Source organism: Nycticebus coucang, chromosome 3 (genome assembly GCF_027406575.1).
Source record: "Nycticebus coucang isolate mNycCou1 chromosome 3, mNycCou1.pri, whole genome shotgun sequence".
Lineage (NCBI taxonomy): Eukaryota > Metazoa > Chordata > Mammalia > Primates > Lorisidae > Nycticebus > Nycticebus coucang.
Window position 1 is genome coordinate 152,415,838 of NC_069782.1, and position 24,939 is coordinate 152,440,776.

At 52.7% G+C, this 24,939-nt stretch overlaps 1 protein-coding gene across 3 annotated transcripts in view; it reads right to left on the bottom strand.

Moving 5' to 3' along the window:
• Positions 1-587: 587 nt before the first annotated feature.
• CHST15 (carbohydrate sulfotransferase 15) overlaps positions 588-24,939 on the bottom strand; it is a 77,744-nt gene continuing 53,392 nt past the window's right edge. For all 3 annotated transcript variants that reach the window (XM_053584773.1, XM_053584775.1, XM_053584774.1), the window contains exons 6-8: positions 13,396-13,552; positions 4,769-4,916; positions 588-3,411 (exon numbers count right to left, since the gene is read on the bottom strand). In XM_053584773.1, the coding sequence (XP_053440748.1) occupies positions 3,221-3,411; positions 4,769-4,916; positions 13,396-13,552 (496 nt within the window). In that variant the 3' untranslated portion in view covers positions 588-3,220. The remainder of the gene's footprint in view (positions 3,412-4,768; positions 4,917-13,395; positions 13,553-24,939) is intronic.

Sequence of the window (24,939 nt, forward strand, 5' to 3'; positions counted from 1 at the left end):
TGAGGGCTGGCTCCTCCGTGGGGAGTGGGCAGCCACATGGCACAGGGTTCCAGGGGGTCTCCAGGGAGTGGGAGTTGTGCCCACAATGCACCCCATGGACAAGCCCCCGCCCCCCTCTTCTAGCCAGGCACATTACCCACACAACAAAGACAATCCTGGCCCTGTCATGGGTCGGTGAGGTCTCTCCACTTCCAGGCCTGGAAACCCCCTAACACACTCCTGTGGGATACAGTGCTGGGGAGAGGAGCTCACTGAGGGGGTTCATCCCAGGATGGGGAACCAAGCCAAGTCCACACTGTACCTAGGATGGCCCAGGCATCTAGAACCCCAAGCCTGAGACAGCCCCTGACTTGTGTCCTCCCCAAACTCCTATGTTGAATTCCCAACCCCCAGCACTCCCAGCCTGTGACTGTTGTTTCCAGAGGGGGCATAGAAGTTAGCAGGGTGCTGGAGGGCAAGAGGCACAGGGGTGTGCGTGTGCACAGCGGGGCAGCCACAGGATGGCCATCAGGCCAGCCAAGGAGTAAGTCCCCTGCCACAAACAACCCTGCCAGCACCTTCGCCTTGGACCTCTGACTTCTGACCTCCAGAATTGAGAAAACACACTTCCACTGCCGAGCCACCCCATCCACAGCGCCCCAGCTGACACGCACCATCTCCCTCAGGCCTGCACGGAGCGTCTCGGGATCTCTCTGCTCTTGAGTGTCCTTCTGCCTATTATTCGCATGATCATAGCTCCCCTCTCTTGGGTCCCCCTCTACAGCGTGTGCACGACGCACACAGGTCAGACACTAGATTGTTGCCGTGGCTCACTCATGCACACACTCGGCAGGTACAAGCCACATGGGTCCATCTTTAATTGTGTTAAATATTAATAAAAATACAGTGCAACTGCAATTCACTTCCATACCTTACACGACTAAGGGAGTACAATTTCATATGATCTGATACACAGCTTTTGAGAACACACATTAATTTCAATACCAGGTCGTGAGAAATGCTCCATTTGCTTTGGTTTTGAATGACAGGCTTGAGAACCACTGCTCAGAACAGCGCCTGTGCCGCCACCAAGAGCCAGGCCTTGAATAAGAGAGAGCAAAGGCCACAAGTATGCCCTCCAGAAAAAGGCCCTTGAGAGGAAAACGGCATCTGGATGGCATCGATTGGCATAAAGGATGGGCCTGTGTCTATAAAAAAGATCCACGTAATAAACCAAATAATATTGGAAGTCATACCTCGGTCATACTTCTGTAAGAAGCAGAATTACACTACATGTTGTCCACATGCGTAGGAGTGCGTAAGGAAAACCCCTCGCTGTAGTTGTGGTTGGTAAGGAAGGGGGAAATATGTACAGGAAAGGACAAGGTAACAGGCAGAGATATTAATCCATGAAAGGGCTGTGTCCAGAGCGGAGACGCATCGTGGGTACAGAGCTGAGGGGATGCGCTCACAGGATGTACTGCACACTCTGACGGCAAATAAATACACTCACACACTGAAGTGGCGGCTCCCTAAAGCATCCTTGTGCTCAGGCCAGATTTCCCTGCTGGCTGCTACTCCCAGTGCCGGCTGCAGAGAAAGGCAGGGATTGTCCCTGAAAGTGGGAGCTCAGGACACACAGCTCCTTCAGTAGCAGAAATAACTCCAGCCGTGCCAGTGCCAAGGGCCCTCAGACAAGCCGTATGTCCCACCTCCAAAGGCAGAAAGACAATGACATTGAGGTCAGACAGCTGAGCAGATGCAGATCTCCCAGCTACAGAAGCCCAGTCCGCCTCCCCCATTCGGGCTGTAGTTGTGGAGGGGAGTTACACTTTCTAGCTTTGTAGAACCAGACTTTAGAACCAGACTTTGGACCAGACCTTGATCTGAGGACCAAGGATCCCAGGAAGCTTCTCTTAGCAACACTTGAGTGCAAACCTTCATCCAGGTCCCACCTGGGGCCACACGCCAAGTGGGCACAGGCACTCTTGTTGATCTTCCCCAGGACTTCCAAGAAACAACAGGTCCTTCAACCCACACATAGGTATGCAAAGCTACCACATACCACAGAAAGTTCTATGGAGAACACGGCGCCTAGCAATCTCCAAATCTCAACATAGCACGCTGGGCCCAAGTTCAGCTCATGCACAGTGTTTCTGAGTAAGGACACATGTATCCTGCAGTTCCTTCACTACAGTATAAGCTAAGGAACTTGGACCACACCGTGGAGAATGTGGATCATAAACTCGCTCCAATGGAAAGGGGCATAGACAGAGCCCGCCGCCCCCAGAACTAAGAATGTAAAACCCTGCAGCTCACTGATGACCTTGTACACATGAGGAGGGCTGAGTTACCTAGGTTTTCTCATGAAATGTTCAATTCCTTGAGGTTGCTTATTCTGGCATTAACAACAAAAATTTCCTTCAGTTATGAACTGAATTTCTTAAGAAAACATCTAAAAAAGCAAAAAAGAGAGCCTGGGCTAGTCAAATGCGGAAAGTGGCTTTGTTTTAAACACATTCATTTCCACATGAAACATAAGTAACGTCTACAAGGATAGAACGGGAAGAGGTCAGGGAGATGAAGGAGCTGCCAAAAACTGACTTATTTTTTCCCTCTCGGAATCACTGAAGTTAACAGAGTTTATAACTGAAGAGACTACAGGGCTGACTTTGAGTAAAAGCGAGGAGCCTCTATTCTTGAGAGAGCTGATGATGAGGTCAGCGACCTTGACAAAGGAATGTTTGGAAGTGAATGTGATGGGACTGCACCTGTCAACAGCCCCTGTGCCCCAATCTGGGCAACATAACAGAGACCTCATCACTAGGAAGAAACACTGAATGTGAAGGGTAAGTTCGGGCCAGCCCCAGGGCACATTCCCCGGCAAGTTGAATCAGATCCCAGACTCAGGCTCTCTTTTGGCCCAGCTGCCTTCCCGAGGCACCTCCTCTACTCCCACTGTGCCCCAGCCTGCCTCCCGGAGCCCAGGCCTCTGCAGGCAGCCCTGAATTCTGGAGAAATTGGCATCTCCACTGGCCCAGGAGAGAGGGATTCTGGGAGGGGTCGAGTGTTTCACAAAGGAAGTTGTCAAATGGTTATAACCAATGTGTCCCCAGGGAGGGAAGGAGTCCCGGGGTTTTCCCCGCCACAAGTGAAATGAGAGAGAATCTCTCTCCACAAAGAGATTCTAAAATCCCGGCAATGGTGGCACTGGCTGGCCCACTGCGTGTGGCAGGAGCTCTCACGTTGTCTTCCACGTAAATGACTCATCAGCCAGGACCTGCGCCAGCCTGGCATTGAAAGGCTCATAGAAGTCCTGCAGAATCTTCTGTGTGACCAGCCACATGGGCCCGAGGCTCCGGTCCTCGGGACGCCGTGCATTAGAGGCAGGGCTCTTAGTCATCAAGGCCTCTTGCTTCTCACTTAAGGGTCCTGGAATGAAAGAAGATTCCTGTGAGGCAGGAGGGAGAAGGGACCCCAGCAAAGCCCCAGCTATGCTTCACGTGGAGACAGGAGTTTCCCTGAAGAATAATGTGTTTGGGGATTAAATTTCTCTGGCTGGATTCAGCCTGGAGGCACTGAGGGAGGAAGGGGGATAGACCAAAAATTCTGTGGCCAGTTCTGGATGCCCACCTTGGGACCCCAGCTGGTGTTTCATGAAATGCAGCCGCCACCTAAGGTTGACCTTGGGGACTCACTTGTAGCAGCCCTCTGATCATGACCTCAGCCCCAAAACCCACCCACTCTCAGGCCTCTTCACCCTAGGACTCTTAGGATGGGGCCAAAGTCCTCAGCCCATACACAGGACAAACCTGTCCCATTGTCCTAGACTTATGTGAGATACACAACTGGCCTCACTGTCCATCTTAGGAACAAACAAGCTCAATAATACAACAAAGTCAACATGTGGCCAAATCAAAGAGGAGTGAGTGGGCCTGGGCCTCAGAAGGCAAAGTCGTCACGGTGCATCAAGCCACCACTCTCCAAGAAAAAGGGGAAACAAGATCAAATGACCAATGGGTCCCCAGTCCCCATGGTAGGCAGATGGATTTCAAGAAGGATTCAATTAACAAAATTCCTACACAGGATCATTAGACAGGACCGTGGGAGGTATCACCTAGGAAGGAAAGCAGCTCATTCCAACCCTCTCCAACCCTTCGAGCAGTCCTGGGTGTCCCATCCACAAAGCCAGCTTCATGCATACCTCTACCAGCCACTGCCGCCGCCAGTGTTGTCACCAAGTGCCTCTTGGGACTGATGAAGCTAGAGTTTTGGGTTGAGGGCAGGCTTCCTCACCCCACCCAGAGGCCTAGTAGCCAAACCAAAATCCTGCCACACAACTCTGACCCACAATACAATGGCCTGTCTGTTCCCTCCTCCAACCCTGTGTCCTCTATCCCAGCCACCCAGACACCTTTGTGCTTCAAAGCTCAGCTCTTAGACTCTTTCCTTCATGAAGGCTTCCCTGACCCTTCTGCAGCTAGAGTCTCCATCAGTGTGTACGTTTTGGGCTATGTTAGCCTTTCCCGTGCCATCCTCCCTGCCAGTCAGGTGGGCTGCAGCTTCCTCCTCTCCCTTGCCTAGACCATCAGCTCCGGGGAGGGGGGTACCCACCCAGGGAGTCCCTCACCATACCATACCATGCACCATGACCTGTGTGCAACTGCTGCCCCGTAACGGCACTGAACAGGCCTCCCAGCTCAGCCCCCTCGCAGCTCGCCTACTCTGCATCCAGCCCAGAGTTCCTGGCAGACCCAGGTCCCCAGAACTCATGCTCTACCCATCGTACCTAGGTTCAGAAACTGGAAGACCTTGTGCATGGTGTACTTCACGTTGGATGCGTGATCTTCCAGGCGAAGAATGAGAAACTGGTCCTTGTTAAAAACAGTGAGCCAGTCCAGAAGGTACACGGCATACAGCCCGACCTGCAGCCTCACCTAGGACCAAAGAAGGGCATTATTTCAGAGTAATTCCGACCCCTCAGGTCCATCCCCAGAGCTTGCAGTATTTCATCATAGCTTACCTCCAGAGCTCCCCAGCACACGCGGTCCTGGGGGGCTGGGCTCTACCAGCGTGACCCAGCTCCCAAGTCCGTGCTGCACGTAAAGTCCCCACTCCAAGGCTGCGGTTGGTGCTCTTGACAGCCCTGCAGGCAGCTCCATGCCTTCACCTCACAGGTGCAGACCAAGGTGCAGGGAGGAGGTCAAGGTTTTTTGCCCCATCCTGCTGCCTCTCTGCTCCCAGGGCAGCCTCCATGCCCGGCACGCATAGGCTGTGACCCATCAGCCATAAACATCACAAAGCCGACTCGGGCACGTGGACGGCCAAGTACCTATGCCGTATGCACACGGGGACCGTGAGGGTAGGGTCCACCCAAGTCCAGTCAGCACTGCATGGAGCCCACAGGCAGATACTCCCACCCACCTCTGTCCTGCCCACCTGCCCGGCCCCCCGTGCCCTCCCGCCTGCTCCTTTCTCATGCCAGGCTGCACACTCTCGTAGTGAAGACCTATCCCACACAGAGAGCTCCGGCTTCTGCCCCTGGTTACTGGGTGCTGATCTCTAGGCCCCTGGATGTCCTGCATAACAGGAATCTCTTTTGCCAGGGGTCTGGCCAACACTTTGCCTTATGACAGGGCTGTGGGCCACACGGTACCAGTTCTGAATGTAGAGACCGCAGATGCCAGGTCAGCCTGTGAGCAGTATGTGACTAAGCCCACTAAAAACCAAAGGCTTGGGGTGGCAATACTCCACAAGTACTGTCCCTCCTCCTGGCCCAGAGGTGCTAACACTGTCCACCAGTCCACAGGGAGTGACTTGCAGCTCTGCCTTTGGGCCCCAGGTCCCTGCCCCACGTCTCTTCCCTCCGCTGATTTTAATCTGTACCTCTCCCTGTAATAAATTGTCACCACAAGCACAGCAGCCTTAGAAAATTACTGAACCTTAGAGTGAGTTACGGGATCCCCCATTAACTTGCAACTGGTGTCAAAAGTGACTGCAGTCCTGGGGACTGTTCTAACTTCAAAGTTTACCTTAAACTCTTGGCAAAGCTCCAAGGAAAAAGAGCCTCTTCCCCTTCTGCTGTGAGGCTCCTTCTCCAGGCTTCTCCTCGTGTCCCTGCCTCAGGTGCTCAGGGACACCCCTGCCCCCTCTGGTCTCTGCATTCCATCCCTACCCTGCCACCAGCAGGAACTTTCCAAGCCAGCAACCTGGCCACAGCTGACCTGGCCGCAGCCAGCTCTCCGTGGCATTCAGCACAGAAAGTCCTCAGTCTGGTGTAAACTTCCAGCTGAACCCCTCCCAGGCGGAGGCTCCCCGGCCGCTCCGCAGAGGTCTCACTTCTTCAGGCAGACACTCACACCACATGCCCTTCTCTGCCCAGCCTGGTCTCCAGCCCCTCAACGACAGGGACCACGACTTCTCCATTGGCCCACCCTGCACGAGGCCGTGTGCCCGGGGCTCAGAGGGCTTCCCAGGTGGCATCACTGAACATGGTGTTAACAGTGAGATGGTGAAACACGGAACATGGACAGATGCTAACTAGTTCCATTTCTCGCTACTCCTTTCCCATTTTGTTATTTTTCCAACAGTGTAGTAGGATGGGGAGACGGAAAAACAATTAGAGGGGATACGTTGTCTCCAGAATTCATTAGCTGCCTCCAGCCCATGGCTGGCTGTCGCTACCTTACACACCAGCTCATAAAAAAGACCTCAAGCTAGAGAGAAATCGAGTATGTGCCAGTCTCAGAAATAAATCGCATGTCACCTCCGACGCCAGAAAACCACTACGGGAAATCTTATTGTTAAGCTGGCCTCCTAGGGCTTCTCTGTCCTCTCTGCTGGACAGGTTCTCAGTCCCTCATTGGGAAGAGCAGTCTGACAGGTTTATCTCCTCCAGAGAACTTTCTAGAAGGAAAATGCTTGTGGTGGGCTGGAGGTGTTTTAAAGCAGCTGTAGTCTGTTCCTGCACCTGGCTGTGGCACATGTTCCTCCAAAACCCGCAATGCCCACCCTGGTGACAGCCTCCTCCGCTGTCCTCAGGAGGACAGAGACCACAGCCCATGCTACAGCCAGGTCCTCCTAGCAGGTGGGGCTGCTCTGGGACTGGAACGACAGGGCCTGGAGTTAAGGCTTTCTGGCTCCCTGCCCCTCTGGACACTCCCTCTTTGTCTGCCCACCCCCACGGCCCCCACCAGTCAGGGGGTAGTTTGCTATGTGTGCGTCGGGGCTATAGCCACACACCACGAAGACAGCACAGGCGGCCCCAATCCAAACCCCTGTTCCCTCACCTTTCCCATGTAGGACAGAGAGTCAAAACAAAATAAAAAGGGCATTTAGGGCAAATGCCTAACATGTTTAAAATTAGAAGACATCAGGGCTAAGAGAAGCCTCTGAGGTTGTCATGCCAGCTGACTGGCTGAGAGTAAAATGGAGGCTGGGGAGGGGCAGCGCCTTGGACCAGGATCTGAAGCCGGTTGGACCCAGAGACGTATGCACAGGGGGAACCCCAGTCCTCACACCTCCCCGGACAGGCACCTGACAGAGTCTCTCTGTCCTCCACAGGGGATGTCACTGGACTCCCCATAATCTGAGCTCATGCTGTGTGCCAGGCACCCTTCTAGATGATGGTGACACCTAGATGGACATGCCCTGGCCTCAGGGGACTTGCAGTCTAGTGGCAGCAACAGAGCTCAACTGGTAAAGAAATAAACATCTATAATCACCAACTGTGATACCTACTATGGAGAAAGTCAACAAGTGGAGAGAACAGAAGTTCAGAATGGAGCAGGGCCTGGAGGCAGAAAAGGTTGGAGGAAATCAGCAGCTGAGGCAGGTGCCCAGGAGAGGGAAAAGGAGGGCTCGGGGGAGCCGTGGTGATTCTCGAGCCTGACCACACAACATGCGGAGGGCCCGCTAATCACCGGACAGGCCCTGCCCACGCAGGAGGCCTGGGGAGGGCCTGAGAGGCTACAGTTCCAACAAGTTTCCAGGGGCTGTGGCCGATGCTGGCCCAAGGACCGGGACTTGCAGGTCCTGCTGTGAGGACCCACCAAGGAGCGTGTGCTGCAGAGCAGTACAGAGCAGGCCGGTGCGCACGCCTGCGCTCATGGAGCAGCGATGCCTACGGTAGTGTGTGCCGGGGCCCAGCAGGTCTCACAGAGCTGCCCTCCCAGTGCCGTGGTTGGTCTGGGCTTCTCGGCTGGAAAGAAATCAGCTTCTCCCCCCAGAAATAAAACTCCATCTCTTGGAGGGGCATTTCTGAGGGCTTCCCAAATGCCTGTCTCTTTCTCTCCAAGAACCAGAGATGCAGAAGATTAAGGGCAGACCTGTCACTGCCACATCTGTCCTGCCCACTGTCCCTGCCATCTCCCTGTGACCAGAGGCTCCTGCGCAGCCACGGTCTCACCCCCTCAGCAAGACACAAAGCTGAATGCAAGAGCACATGGAAGAGCAAACCTGGCCTGTAGGAACCACCTCCAAGGAGGCAACTCCCTGAATTGCAAAAGCCATCAGATCTGAGGTCGAGCCTTGTGCCTGCCTGTTCCAAGTTTTGGGTGGTAGAGTTGACCTCTGTGAGCCTCAGTGTCCCCATCCATACAATGGGGAAGGATTTCAGAGGCTCTGAGAGTACTGCGGGTGACAGTGCCCTGGGAGAGCGTGGGCCATGCCTGGAGCCCCTCTGACCGCTGGTCCAGGACCAGGATGTGCAGGTCCCTGTGAGGACCCACCAGAAAGAGTGTGCTGCAGAGCACTGATGGGCTGGGACGGGTGGAGAGGCCGGAGTTTTAAAAACCGGCAGAAGTTTTAAAAAACTTTCATCAGGAAGTTTAAGTATACACCGGTGGTGAGAATCATGATGGCACCCATGAACTTATCACTCAAAGTTCTCAAAAGTTCACAGTTAGAGCTAACCAGAAGCAGGAGGAGAGGGGCGCCCTCCCCTCTCTGCAGGAGAGAGCATTAGTGGCTTTGTCCACCCCCCCGCCCCAGCAGTGGCTGAAACAGGGCAGGGGCTGGGGCTGGCTCGCGCTAGGCAGGATACAGACTGCACGTGAGCACCAGAGGAGCACCCTTTCCAGAGAGAAACACAGTTCACAGCTACCAGTACACTCTGCCCCTCAGTCAGGAGGTCTCCCCCCGGCCTGTCCACCCAAACCCAGCCAGCTTAAGCCACTCCCTCTTAGGAGTCCCCTGGGCCAAACCCACAGGTCCCCCTCTCAGTGCTTCTCAGACAATGGCCCCAGGGGTCACCTCACCTCTCACTATCCTCCTCTGCTGAGGTGGCACTGCTTGACTCCTACCCGCCCCCTGCCCCATCTCCCCACCTCTACCTATCAGTTTTGACAGTCATACGGGGTCACGAATAGGAGAACGTTTCAAGGGGTACAATGCGGCAAAAGCACCAAGGTGGAAGCTCCTCCCCAGTTCCGGGTGCACAAAACCCATCACCTCGTCACAGCCCCATCCTTCCGTCGAGGGCCCGCCACCCAGGATGGATGGCAGCAGCCACAAACCAGACCGGCGAAATGCCGGGGCCAAACACAAGTCCAGGGGAAGCCGGTCATGAGGCCCAGATCTGTCTACTGGCTGAGATGCCTGTGAAGGCTGCTTTTCCAAACCTCAGTTTCCCCATCTGTAACTGGGATTCCCCCAGACACAGGAGGGCTGCATGAAGGCACCAGCCAAGCTGGCCCTCCATCTACACCACAGAAGCCATCAACCCTCCGCCTTCCCCCATCCACACCCTGACTGGCGTCCAACCCCCTCAGCAGGCTCCACCCAGGGCCCCTAGCCTTACTCCGGGGAGGCCCCTGGCAGAGGGGCCAGGCCGTCTGAGGGGGGGGACACTCCCGTCTATAGCCATCTCCCTGCGGTCCTCTGTCAAAGGCACTGGCCTCAGACACACTTCACGGGCCCTTCCTTCCCCCAAATGCGCCCTGCGTGATGCTGGACGATACTCTCCTTTGCTGCCTCTGTATCTTCCTCAGATATTTCCTCAAAGATTCAGCCCTGGAGGAGGCCTGTACCCCTCACTTCCAGGGACAAATCCTCATCACAATCTCCCCCCCTAAGGAGATAAGGACCTCATCAGTTCTTTGAATTTGCCCAGGGGCATTCTCTGGATGAAGCTACCACCACTCTTTGTTGTCCAGGGGACGTCCCTCCCTGGCCTATCTGTATCGATACCGGCTGAGCACATGACAGCGCCAGTGCCAACCAAAGAAGCGGCCTCAGGGGCAGGAATTCTGGCCGGTGCTGTTGCCCTTAAGGACACTCTCAGGTGACTCTGGGCCACAATCATAGGAGCACATGAACCTCAGGGGAAGTGTACTTTTGTGTGTGTGGCCAGCACAGCCCAGCAGCCTGGCTTTGTGACCATCTGAGGCTTCTTCCCCCCTCTCCCCCACTACCCCAAGCAGGAGCAAGTCAGGTGGGGCCTGAGAACAGTCAGGCAGCCCACCTGCCTGTAAACTGGAGTCCTGAACGGTAGTCGCAGGGCTGGGCGGGCACCGGTGCAGAGGGGAAAGGACCCTGGGGTTGTGAATTCTCCCAGCACTGACCATGAGCTGTGCACAGCGTGGGCGCCAGAGTGTGCTGAAGGACACGAATCCAGTCTCAACCGGGACTCAGGCCAGTCCCTGTCTCATGCCACACTGACAGTCTTCCTCCCTCCCGAGGGCCCCACATGGGTAGCACTCCACCACCAGCACAAACTGTGACGTGAGCCAGGACAAACAGCACGGACAGAAAGGCCCATGCACCACACAAGGCAGAGAACGTGCCTGCATGTCTGGGTCCCCTTTCGCCCTGCCAGGCCCCGCCCGGTTCATTCACAGTCCTTCCCCTCGTCTTCCATGTTGTTTCCAGAAAGCTCCACGCTCCCCTACCCTCTGCCACTACTCAGGCTCAGCCCCAGCCTCTCACCACATCCCCACCCCACCTCATTCTGTCTCTGCCTGGCTCCCGCCCCCCTCAGTCAGCTGCACCAGGTGACTTTATAAAATACAGACCTGCCATAATTTGATGGGGTTCAGGACATGCCCCCAAATGTGGTACTTTGGCATTCAAGAAAACAGCAGAAGCAGGAAGGTCATTACCGCTGCCCCCCGAGGTGGACACAAAACCTCATTTGGGATGTGCCCTCTGTACACCCAGAGGAGGGGGGTCCTTATCCCTGAAGGACACAGAGAGGAATCTGAGCAGCATGGCTGTATCCCCAGCATACCGCCCCTATCCAGTCATGGCTGTCCTCCTCATCAAAACTAAGCCTGAGGGCAGCACCTGTGGCTCAGTGGGCAGGGCGCCGGCCCCATATACCGAGGGTGGCGGGTTCAAACCCAGCCCCGGCCAAACTGCAACAAAAAATAGCCAGGCGTTGTGGTGGGCGCCTGTAGTCAAAAAAATAAATAAATAAAAATAAAAAAACACTAAGCCTGAGGCCGGGCCCAGTGGTTCATGCTTGTAAGCCCAGCACTTTGGAAGGCTGAGGCAAGTGGATTGCCCTAAGTTCACAGGTTGAGACCAGCCTGAGCAAGAGCGAGACCTCATCTCTAAAAATAGCTGGGCATTGTGGCAGGCGCCTGTAGTCCCACCTACTCGGGATGCTGAGACAAGAGAATCACTTGAGCCCAAGAGTTTGAGGTTGCTGTGAACTATGACACCACAACACTCTACAGAGGGTGACAGTGAGACTCTGTCTCAGAAAAAAAAAAAAAAAACCTAAGCCTGGAAATGCACCATTTCCCCTGTTTCTTCAGGTATTCACCACTTTGCAAAGGTTCCCTGTTGTATAAAACTTATATTGAATAAACGTGTATGTTTTTTTAATTAATGTTTTTTATTATGCATGCCTCAACCATGAACCTAGCAATGGGTGAGAAAAGTTACTTCTTTTCAACCTCTATACTAGCCTCTGCTAAGCCCTCCTGTGGGGTCCCATTTCTCTCAGGAGGAGGTCCAGACTCAGCCCAGGCTCATCATGACCCAGGTGATGCAGCCCCACTTGCCAGGCACCCAAGGCCTCTCTTGTGGCCTATCTCCTACACCACACACTCACCAGGCTCTGTGTGGCAGACGCTCCCAGTGGTGGCTGCTCAGCCTCTGCGCACATTGCTGTCATTCCCTGACCAACTCGTCCTTTAGGGCCAAGCACAGATATTCCCCTCCCAGGAACCCGCCCAATGACCTGTTCTCAGGCAACCTGCTGAGGGCCCAGCTCCCTGCTCAGCCTCCATCCCTCTCCCCACTGGCTGTTCAGGAGGGCAAGGGCCACACTCACCAGGCAGTGCTGCGGCCTCAGGTCCCAGCAGCATGCACAGAATATAGTGGGTTAGATGAACATGGGGATGCATGATAGAACCATCAGTCTCCCCCTTCTACCAGCGTGGCACAGCAGCACTGCCCAGTTTATGACAAAGCAACTGAGTCTCAGAGGGGCCAAGGGCCCAGAGTCAGACAGCCAGTAAATGCCCCAGCTGGGAACTGAACCCACACCACTGTCTGGATCCAAAGCCTTCTCCTATCTAGTACCACACCCTGGTTCTGTGGCTATCTGGGTCCCTGTCACACCTTCCTTGCCAAACTACAAAGTCCAGCAGGTCAGCCCTGAATCCCACCTGCTGCTTCTGTGCCTTCCAGATACCATGGCCTCGATAACAAGAGGGAGCAAAGCCCCCTGACCTAAGTCCCACCACGCCGGGGGTTCCGGGCCTGTGCAACAGCTCTGTTCATGCCTTACCACATGAAAAGTGGATGAGAGCAGGCCTGTAAGGCCACACTCTGGAGCAGGGAGCAGCATCAGCTTTGCCGCAGAAGGAGAAGTCTCAGCAGCAGGAGCCCAGCAGGTGAACCCCAGAGCACACTCCAGGGAGCCCAGAGCCTAGGAAACCAGCCCCCAGCTAAAAGGTGCTGAATTCACCATTAAAATTTGCATTTAAAAAGGCTAGGAATTTACGGATATAATCCTAAAGGGAAAAGAAGAGAAAACATAGAGGAAACAACAGAAAATGTTTTTTAATTGAGACCCTGTCAAAGAAGCATTGAAAGTCCTTGGTGGGTAATTTTTTAAACCAATAAATAACAATCCACCACTGCTAGAGAGAATGCTCTTCAGACCATCTGAGAGACGCGTCCTCCTGCCTGCCCATACTAATTGCTGGGTGTGCATTTAGAGCCTCACTAAGCAATAATCTCCCTAAATGCACCCTCATTCTCCTGCAGAGAGAGGAGACAGGAGGTGGGGGGTGACCAGCAGGGAAGAAGGCAGTGAGCCAGCCAAAGAACCGGCAGTTTGCAGTTTTTACATCCATGAATAATGGGGAACAGCATTTGCACATTAAAATGCTTCTCCTCCTTCTATGCTAAAGCCCTGTCCCACAATGCCTCTTGCATAACAACACTCTTGGCGGTACTCACCGGCATGGCATTGTTGAGAGTGTTGTTGTAGACGCAGGCACGCAGGGAATAATCCAGCATGCAGTTTTCAAACAGCTGCAGCGCTTCCCTCACTTTCTCATGGAAGTCATCTGCAGACTTATTCGAACTTGCAAAGTAGAGATAGTCTGAATACAACCTGTGAATAAAATAAATGGATATTTTTACCACCCACGAATGTGCAATCACACCATTTGGATGACAATGACATTATCTAGTTCTCATTAAAGCACCATTTCTCTTCCTTCCCCTGCAGGTGAGCCCTCGCCCTGCTTTGCTCTGCGGTCCTCCCTTTACTCAGCCTCCCACACTCTCCTGGACTCAGACGTGTCCATGCAGGCCCCAAACAAACCACCAGCTGTTCTGATGTCGTTGCTCATCATCTCAGGCGCTGGCTTCGTGTTCATAGCACAGTGAGCCTCAAAACCACACCAGATTACAGAAACTGTGCGACAGCGAAGAGAGGCCATGAAAATTGTATGTGTCTGCCCGCTCCTCTCTCCTCTATTGGAAGGAACAAAAACAAGAGCGTCTGTTGCCCTGCAGTATGACAAGTGCACATAAAATCCCGGCCCTTGTCACAGACATTCCTGATGTTTCAAAAAACATTATGAAATGTGTCTTTGTAGATCGGTAGGGACATATTTTTTAATACAGTGTAAAAGCACCTACACGTACACATGCAAACACCTGCAAACTTAGTGCTTCCCACGGACACAGATCTGTTCACACAGGCACCACCAGGAGGGATGTGAGAATGTTGTTGTCCAGGGCTTGACAATCCTCTTGACAAAACTCTAGCAAGCTCCTCTAAATCCTCTTCCCAACTAGCTCTGGACTTGTTGGGCTTCCGTGTCATCCTGGCATCACCCATTTTAGCAGGAATCCTGCTAGTAAGTAAAGTGCATGGGAAGCTACTGCTTTAGACTGAGCTCCTGCACCAGGCCCTGACAGGCCGGGCCAGGCCAGGCCAAAGCAGAACGGGGTCACTCGTGCTAGGCACCACACCAGTTTTCAAAAAAACAGGACATTTACAGCAACCAGTCAGAAGGGACCAACCTGAGCTGGCATGAGAAAGAAGTCCCCTCCGCTTCAGTCCAGTAAAGACAGCCACTCTGAAATGACCCGTCTACTCTTTTTCCCTGTTTCTGCTGCTTCAGCCCTTTCCTGCCACTGTGGTCCACCTCCTTGGCTCGGCGGTAGGAATACGTTTCTATTACAAGAACAGGGTGCTGCCCTACTCACAAACTGTGCTAATAAAAAGCTAATTAGGACTTTACATTTGTTAGAATTTGCACTGCTAAGGTGGTTTAGCCAGAATCCCCGACCCTTCAAGACTAAGCACGTTCCACATCTGATGGAGTTTCTCACTGTCCACCATCCCCAGGGGACATCTGGCCGCCTGGCCTGTCTTCAGCAAGAATCCCACTAAGTCGGTTTAGCCAAAATCCTCCCCCGTCAACTTACTCTTGAAGTTTCCCCTTAGTAATCTTCCACCCTGCACCCCGTCACCCTGCTCTGACATTTCCAGGTTGTATTCGGATTGAGCCTAATCCCTCTCCCCTGCTGCAGGCTTCATCACAACAGTCCCTATTTACAAAGTCTGTGGCAGTGTCTCAACAAATTCAGAAAGATTTTTCTGTAACAGACCTTCCCAGCTGTGGGTTTCCTATTCTTTTCCCTCAGTTTCTTCCTACAGACAGGGTACACACTGCTACCATACGACCTTTTAAGCATTTCTCCCTACTCCCTCTTCTTGTGCACGCACACCTGCTGTGACCCCACAGCTGTGCTCGGTGGCCCCCACACTCACAGCCCCCAGCTGCCTCACCTGCACCTCTTGCTCGTGGAAAACATGGCCCTGCGGCCTGTGGCGTCGGCCTTCTCCCTCCTGGCAGCTCTGTCCTTCCTGCTCCCTCACCTTCCCCTGCCTGGCCCCCTCCTCCCAGTGGAGGCAACTCTGTGCATCTTATTACCACACTGTCTAGGGAGCTCACGTCTGTAAGATCTGCCACTTGCCTCCAGTGCTCCGTCCCCAGAACTCAGCCACACACTGTCCTACAGAAACTGGGTCCTTTACTGCCCGGGGCTGCTGTAAATGCTCCTTTTCTACTGCCCTCCCCTCGAACCACAGTCATAATACCAGAAGCACCCCTTCTTAGGGACACCTCACCAACTAAAGACAGAGGCAGAGCCCGGAGTGATACATCCACCAGCCAAGGAAACCCAAGCACTGCCAGAAGCTGCTGGAAGCCGCTGGGAGCAGGGACAGAGGCCTGGGACAGACTCACCCTCAGGGCCAGCAGAGGGAAGCAACCCTGCACATATCTTGACTTCCTGCCTCCCGAATAAATTTCTATTGCTTAAGCACAGTTTATAGTAATTTATCACAGTAGCCCTAGGAACCAATACAGATTCTAAACCTCAACTCCAAGGAAAACTAAGGAGTTATTTTCACTGACAACTCTCTGAGACCCTGGAACAGTGGCCCCGAGTATGCAGGACTGCGGCCATGTGGCGAGATTTCTCATGGAAACAGAAGGAAAGCAAATGAAAACAGGAGCGCTCACCTTCAGGGGAGCACCGCTGGGTCCTCCTGAAGAGTCAGGCTAACATTTCAGAAGAATGTCTGCAATAAACAATGCTGTAACCACCCGACAACTGCTCTCTGCGGAAAATGCAGTTAAGGACCTAGGATGAGTGAAAGCCACTTGGGTGGGTTAAAGCCACTCAGAAGCTGTTGAGGACAGCAAATGCATCAAGAATAAGTAGCCCACGGACCTCAAACAAATGGAGTAGGCACACGGCGTGACAAGTTGAAATATAAAGAGACAAACTTAAATGTCCACTTTTTGCTGTTTAAAGTCAACTGTGCAATGATGAAGTAAGGGAAAGAGGCCAACATGAAAAACCATGAGCTCACGATGAACCATCACAAAACTGTGGGGACACCGGTGCAGCCTGGGGATGCATTAACAGAGGCATGGCATCAAGAGCTTAGGAGGGTCGAGCAGAGGGACAGGCTGCTCAGGGCCTACATGGACACTGGGTGCCAAGTGGTGAAGTTGAAGCTGCTCCCCCTGGAGATGCAAAGACTCGGCAGGAAGACCCGTGCTACACTCCTGAAGGGCAGACCAGTGGATAGAAAGGCTGGTTTCATACAAGGGGAAACCTCTCCAGTCACAGCAGTCCGGTGGCTGGCCTGGGCAGCAGAAGCAGCCTGCCGGGAGGAGGCCAGAGTAGCACAGGGCCAGGGGACCTGACACCCTCCCAGCCCTGAGTTTCTGGGCTTCCCAGGCCCCTCCTGCCGAACCTCATTTTCTTACTCTCAAGCTATCCCGAACAGATGGGTGTTACATTTGGCCAGGACTGTTTCCAACGGCGATTCCAAATATAAGTCCAAATTCATTCCAGGCCTTCTGTGCTACGGTTATTTTGGAGGCTGCCGGTGCAGCCCGTGGTGCGCTGCTCTGTCCCTTTCCTATGGCATAAAGGGGTCTTGGACCCGCAAGGGCCAGTGAGATGGGACATAGGGAAGGCTCCCAAAACCTAGCCTTCTGAAAGTAACCATGTCTCTCCCCATAGGGACAAAGAGGTGACCAGCAGGGAGCCCCAAGGGTCTGCCACATAAAATCTGGACCATCACCCCAAGATCCCTGCTGAATTCACTCTGAGGTCAGCCTGCTGGTCACTGTCACAGCAGGAGCAGCTGCTGCCCTGTGAGTGCCCCCTCCAGGCCAGGCCGTGTGACTGCTTTCCTGGCTCAACTGCAATTTTCTCAATTTCTGCCCCTGACCTGGATCTGGTGGCTCTGGGGGGCAGCCACCACCAGGTCCTGTGCTGGGTACTGCACATCCTCTGGTTTTGCCTTCACAACCCCACCTGACAGGGCAGATGACTGCAGGTCAGAGAAGTTAAGGAATTTGCCCACAGTCATACAACCCAGGGAGCTCCTGGCTGGGACCCCAACAGACCCAGGTCTGCCTAACCGCAGGGCCCCACTGGCCTAGCAGGATGTGGCCCCACCCTCCCAGTTTAGAGAAGGACACAAGTCAGGGGCAAGCTAGAGCAGGGCCAGCCACTGAGCTGACAGTTCTACGGGTCTGGTTTGGTTTGATGTTTTTATTGTTTTAGGTGTGCAGTGATTTGGAAGCAAAATTCAATTCTGTTACAAAACTACTTAATAAGTCACAGAAGATTGGTAAACAATCATAAAGTGTAATAGAGCAGCAAGCAGAGATTTTTGATAAACAGAAGCTTCATTGCCATGGTCAGGAAAAGCAAGTGTATTTATGAAACATCACACTGGGCACCTAGAAAAGTGACAGCAACAACTAAGGGACGCCCAGGTATGTGTCATCAATGCGGGACACACTGTGTGGTCTCTCACCACTCGGGCAGCTGATGTTCATTGGTACTGTGATAGCTCACTTAGCACTTATAGTCCTTAAAAGGTTATTTGCTTTTTAATTGGCCTTCCCTCTGCAGGTTCCTACCTCCAGTGCCACTAGTTCGGGGAAATCTCTTTCTATAATGGGTTTTTCTTCCTTTTATAGGAAAACTTCTCCTATTTTTGTTCATATCATTTTTTTTTTTTTTTTTTTTTGTAGAGACAGAGTTTCACTTTATCGCCCTCGGTAGAGTGCCGTGGCGTCACACGGCTCACAGCAACCTCCAACTCCTAGGCTCAGGCGATTCTCATGCCTCAGCCTCCCGAGCAGCTGGGACTACAGGCGCCCGCCACAACGCCCGGCTATTTTTTTGTTGCAGTTTGGCCGGGGCTGGGCTTGAACCCGCCACCCTCGGCATATGGGGCCGGCGCCCTACTCACTGAGCCACGGGCGCCACCCGTTCATATCATTTTTATATTGAGGTATATCCAGGTACCTTTTAAAGTGAACAATTCAGTAGTTTCTAGTGCATGCACAAAGTTGTGTGACCATTACCACTCCCCACCAGAACACTGTCATCTCCCCAGTAAGTGGGGAGCCATGTCAGAACCACTAACATCCACGTGTAAAAGGCACATAAAATCACAAGCTTCAGTGTCAGGTTCGGCTCAGGAAGGTCAGGCACTCAGTGGCCTTGGGATACAACATTTCCTCCAGTTACTGCCCCATACTTGGGACTTCTCAGCGATACATCTTTGAGAAAAGATCCAAGGCCAATGCCAAGGTTGTGGGCAGCCAGGACTGGCTCCCGCTCCTGGCCCTAATCACCCCAGGGACACCAGCCCCACCCCCTGGTGCTCTCTGGGTAACACCAGCTTCTCAATGATACGTGAACAGTCACATTTCCTCAGCCAGGAGCCCCCAAGAGGGGGACATACTCACATCCTCTAATTGCCCTCACAGCATCTCAGAATCCCGTGGTCACAGGAAAGTCACAATAAATGTGCTTACACAAATGAAAGCAGGGCACCTGGCCTTATTATTCTCCATTTGCCAGCATCTGAATCTAAATCACTGATCAATCATTTCCCTATCTCTGATGTGGTGCCATCAATAATGATTATACATATTTTTCCTACCAAAAAATAAAGGTCATTTATGCAGCTGAGAAGGAGCTGTTTTGTCCCACTGAATCACAAACCAAAAACATCACATCACAAGGCTTCAGGAGACAGGCCTGGGTGGGCCCGCTGATGTGAGGAGGTGTCCAGGGTCGCCTTGCACCAAGCACTGCTGACATTGCTGAGGTCGGTTTTCCGCCAGACAGGAGCATCCAAACTTGGAGTGAAAACATCCACCCAGACACCTCCCATTTGCCGGGGCCATTTGGGCAACACCTTCTCTTTCCCACCAGGCCCTCTCAGGTCCCTGAGCACAAGACAGTTTTGGCTTCATGGGTATCTCTTCCAGGGTACCCAGTCACAGGACCACAACAAATTTTCACAAACAGGAAGGTAGAGCCTCTCAGAGGCAACACCACCGTCATCAAGGGCTCTAAGTCCCCAGTGGTTCACGAAGCACCTTCTCATGATTCCCCAGTGATCCTGACGACAAATGTCTCTACAGGTGAGAAAATTAAGGTGCCCTGAGGGTTGGTTGGCCAGCTTCCCCGGGTTACAAGGCCAGGCTTAGGTTCCAGGGTGTGGGTCCTCTCAATGCAGAATGACAGCCACCACAGCCCAGGGCTGCCTGTACGGGACGTGGCCTGTTCCTTCTCCATCAGCACAGCTGACTTCACTGAGAAGCCAGGTCCCTAAGCTCTGCCTGGTAGCCCCCGAGTCTATTCTCAGGCACACAGCTCCCTGATAATCTACCCAGGAACAGAACAAGGAGGCTCTTTCCCCTAGGGCAGTGGTTCTCAACCTGTGGGTCACAACCCACAGGAACTGTATTAAAGGGCCATGACTTTAGGAAGGTTGAGAGCCCTAGGGTGTTCCTCCCACATGGAACCACCCTATCCAAACAATCCGTGCAGATTACACATGACTGCCAAAGGCTTTACAAACCTTTCCCAAAAAATAAACAGTCTTTGACACATGGGAGTCTTTAGCTTTGACGGTTTTGTCCTACGGGTAACTGGACATGGCCCTCATTGGGTGGCGACTCCTGAATGGGGTACAGACATACCTGCACAAAGGCCTGGGCTGTCCGCCCAGTCGGAATGTTGCCAGCTCTCCTGTCTGGCTGTGGTCTGAGGCCAATGTCCTGGCCCTTGGGTGGCTCACCAGCTCAGCCCTGTGAAAGCGAGCTCATGCCACTGCTATGGCCCATAGCAAGGTGTGTCAACGAGGCAGGCAGGAATGGAGGCGCAAAATGCCTGAGTCCACCAGGAGATGACCAGACAGCTTCAGTACAGATGCTGCCACAGTCTTCCTCAGACCTGGCCCTTCCTCAGGTAGGTACGAGACCACTGCTTATAATTCTGAACTTCCCAGAGTCACACAGAAAAGAGTGAGGCTTGGAGGGAGAAGGATGAGAAATGGACGTGTGGCTGCTGTCACAATCTTTATGCTCCAATAGCCTTTCTTCCCATTCTGGCTCTTACCCTTTGGAGATAGTTTATATTAGTAATAAACCCCTCTGTGCTGAGAACAGCCTGCCGTTTAGTCCTTTGCAAATCTGTTACAGAGGAAATACCATGTGATATTCCCAGTGCCAGACTTTCCTCTTCTGCCTGAGAACACATCTACGGCTTTCCGCTGATGCTCCAGGGGCTTGGAAAAGTGGAGCTGTCTGGAGCAGGGTTCTCCGTGCAGCAGGAGGAGGAAAAGAGACCTCCTCCAGCCAAAAGACTGCGCAAGCCAACAGCAAAGGCCGCTCAGCGGCCTCCTATGGGTGCTGGCTCCTGCCCAGGGTGGCCTCTTGCTCTCTCTGATGGAGAGAGCAGCAGCTGAGGCAAGTCCAGGCTTAGGCTGGGGTCCTTACTGTTTCCAGACCTTCGAGAAACCAAGGAGTCGCCCTGCTGAGCACTCGGAGGCCAGACCCTCCCTGAGCTGCACAGCTGAAAAGACCTGCCTCCCCAAGGTTAAGGCACCCAGGGACCCTCACCTAGCAGGGCGGACGGGTGGACACTCCCTCAGCGGGACAGCCCTCAAGGTCCTCCCAGCTCCAGAGTGAGACCTCTTCACCATGCATGGCAGCCTAGCCCTCCACCTATTCTGTCCCCACTGCTCCTCCAGGGGTTGTCCTCAAACATGCTCCCCAAAGGCCTCCGGCACATACAAGGCCCTCTCCCAGTCTACATCCTGAGAACCAACCCACGTTGGGTGAGATGCTGGCTCCTCAGTTAGACTCACGTGGAACTGAATCCCAGCCTGCCACTTACTGTGTCTTTTGGTAGGTGATCTAACCCCACTGATCCGCAGGCCTCACTTGTGAACACATCACAACAGATCCCTTGCCTGTTTGCAAAGTTCAAATAAGGCAACACCTGAAAGGGCTTAGCAGAGAGCCAGACTGGTGTGGAGCTCCACTAACATTAGATCACTGGATTAGGCCCACCTCCACCCCTTGACCTGACAGAGGCTCCATGAGAACGACAGGGTGGATTGTGCCCTCCTACGTCCACACAGCATCTCGCACATCAGGGCGTTCAACAGACACATACGCATGTCACTTAACAGGGCACAGTCTAAGAAATGCGTCATCAGGGATGTCCTTGTGCAAACACCAAAGTGCACTTCCACAGGCCCAGATGGTGTGGCCACTGCACATCTGGGCTGTGTGGCACAGCCTGCTGCTCCTGGCCCACACGCCTGTGTGGCACGTGACTGCCCTGCACCCTGCAGGTGTCTGAGTGTCTGAACATGGAAAAGCTGCAGTGAAAATATGGTAGTGTGATCTTATGGGACCACTGTGGCATGTGTGGTCCCGTGTAGACAAAATCTGCATTACACAGCACATCACTATGTTTAGTGAGTGAACAAACACTTGATCAGTTTGGTAATTATTAGCTACTACTGGTACATAATGACAATAGTAGCTAATTTATAATATTTTACATTTGTGCAGCACTGTTTAAAGACTTTATAGCATATATTAAGTCATTTAATGCTCACAACCTTTCAAATAGGACTATTTCTCCCATTTTACACACAAAGAAATGAGGCACAGAGGTGTTAAGCTACTTGTCCCAGGTCACGAGAGTCAATGGGTGGCAGAGCTGGAGTTCCAATGCAGATCATGCCCCCTCCAGGCTGTGTCTCCGCCACCCTGACTCTGGCACACACACACACACACCCGACAGACACTCAGCAGGTGGCAGCTGCTCACCACCCTCATGCCCCAGCACACACGCTGCAGATGGAGGGAGATCAATAGAACCAGGGCTCCTGTCCAAGCGTTTAGCCCCATCACTGCTCTGTGTCCCAGGGAGGGACTGCACAGAAATGGACGCATGTCATTAAAAGCCTCATTCCCTGCCTAGTTTATCAGCACAAACAGATGAATTATTTAACCAGTCCAGGGGTTGTTTAAAAAAAATCAGCTTGGGGCAGCGCCTGTGGCTCAAGGAGTAGGGCGCTGGTCCCATATGCTGGAGGCAGCTGGTTCAAACCCAGCCCCGGCCAAAAACCACAAAAAAAAAAAAAAAAAATCAGCTTGTATAAGCAGAGGAAGAAAGCAGCTACCCAGGTTCCCTGGTTCCCAGGCTCAAGGGATTCCAGTCAAAATCAAGTTCTAATTCTTAACCAAGCTGAGTGCCCTCCCCTTGGATTCACCATCATCAATGCAAAAGCCAAGTGCTCCTGTGGTGGTCGTTTCTGGGCTCTGCACTAAGACTCCACACCAAATTAAAACCAAAATACAGACGCGGTAAAATCCTTAACAGATGGTGCATGACCCCACTCCAAATGTCCCTTGAATAAAAGAGGAATGCAACTGGGTTGGAGGGGCCAGTAGCCTTCCGGGCACTTCTTGCATTTAATGGGGGCTTGTAACTGCTCCAGAATTAAGAGGCAGAGCCTGAACCGTCTTACAGGAGAAGAGGCAGGAGGCTAATATAACATGCATTTGAAGAGTCTATACCACTTAAGAATGGGATTAAATAAATATTCTGCTTCTAAGCGATGGCTTCTTTTTAATTAACTAGGCCAATTTAGCATAGGAATGCATCGATTTACTTTTAAAGTGTTGTCATTTCCTACAGAGAGAAACCTGGAACAGGAATCTTGGATGGCCTCTTCCACCATATGAACCATTCCATCTACTTCTTTCCATTATTCCTCTATTTTCCTCCAGAAAAAAAATGGACTTAACCTTGGGTGGCGCCTGTGGCTCAGTGGAGTAGGGTGCCCGCCCCATATGCCGGAGGTGGTGGGTTCAAACCCAGCCCCGACCAAAAACTACAAAAAAATAAAATAAAATAAAATAAATGGACTTAACCATTTACACCCTTCTCTAAAAACTTAAAAGTGATTTGACTTTGCCTATAATTCAAACTCTTTTAAACCCTCTACCTTTGATCAACTACAGAAATAAAGGCTAAGTGTGGACCTAAAACTAGAAATAAAAGTGGGTCTTTTTCCCCTTCAAGCCAATCTGTAAAAGGAAAAGAACAATTTGGTCCAATCCAGCTGCCAGTGAGCAACCCAAGGATTTGGGCTTGGAACTCGGAACTTGGGCTCCAAGTGATTGTTTCTTCAAGAGTGATCTAAACACACGATGTTTACCACCCTTTTTGGTTGGGATAGGTAACGAGCCAGCCATTTCAGACAGGCCATGAGTCAACAATTCTATTGTTACATGCTTTTATAAATGTTTAAAAAGTGATGGAACTGCTGTCAGTAACACTTAAAATGTGGACATCAACACACCTTCCCTCTGCCACTGGACCTGGATCAAGATGGAAGTTACAGTTCTCTGGCTAGAGCCCTAGAACCCGGAGGGCCAGTTGGAGAATGGGCAGTGGCCCTCAAGACCCCTGATTGTTAGTATTCACGCCCTGTAGTCCCTTCCACTTGAGTGTACCTAGACCTGGTGACTTGCTTCTAACCAACAGAATATGGCAATGGTAACAGGATGTCGCACTGTGACCTGATTACAAAAGGTTGTGTGGCTTCCAGTGTCTAGGTAGCTCTCCCACTTGCTGGCCTGGACGAGGTTAGGGAGACCTGGTGCCAAGGTATTGAGGATGGCCTCTCACCAAAGCAGCAAGGAACTGAGGCCCTGAGGAGGCCCTGCCAACAGCTCCTGAGGAGTCAGAAACTGCCCACAACTTCAAGTGTGCTCTTGCAGCAGACCCGTCCCCAGTCAAGCCTCTGGGTGAGACCCAGTCCCAGCTGGCATCCAGACTGCAGCCTTCAGAGAGACCCAGGTTCCTGCCCTCCAGAAACTGTTCCCGCTGCTAAGTTTGGAGTAACTTGTCAGCAGTAGACAACACAGCAGGCAACGCAACAACCAGGCCAGTGTCCTGCCACACGCTGCTGCCGCCGTCCTGCCCTTCTCCTGCTCAGCACCAAGACATCTGTCCGGATGGAGCCAAAGTCCAGCTTCTCTGACAGAGCGCTGGCTCCCCGAGAGCAGGGGCTGGGCTGCTGCCTTTGTTGGGCCCTGCACGTACACTCGGCACCCAGCACCCGCCCAGCACATTGTAGGGGCTTGTTAGTAACTGAATTGATGGACTACTTCGGCTGGACTGAGGACCAAGGAGGCAAGAAACCTTCACTTTCAGTTCCCAGTATAAATAGAGTACTTGTTGGTAAAGAAAGTAAAGCAGGAAACACGGAGTCCTCTTGGAAGACGTGGTTACGGCCCATGAGCCTCCTTCCCAATGCAGACCTGGCTGTGTCTGAGAGATGCAGTGGGCAGGTCTTATTCTGGCTGCGCTGTTGGGACCTGGACGGCACTGCTGTCCTCCCTGGTTCAAGGCTTGCCGTTATGGTCTTGGTGTCCTCAGAGGGAGAACCAGAACACCAAGAAGAAAGTACACTCGGGAAACCTGGCGCTGCCCCCAGCGGGAGGACGAGGGGCTTTACTTCTGTGCTTGCTGTTCTCTCTGCTCAGAATGCTCTCTCCCCTGACCACCTCTCCCTTGTTTACTCAGAAAACGCTTATTCATCCTTCAAAACCAGTTTGG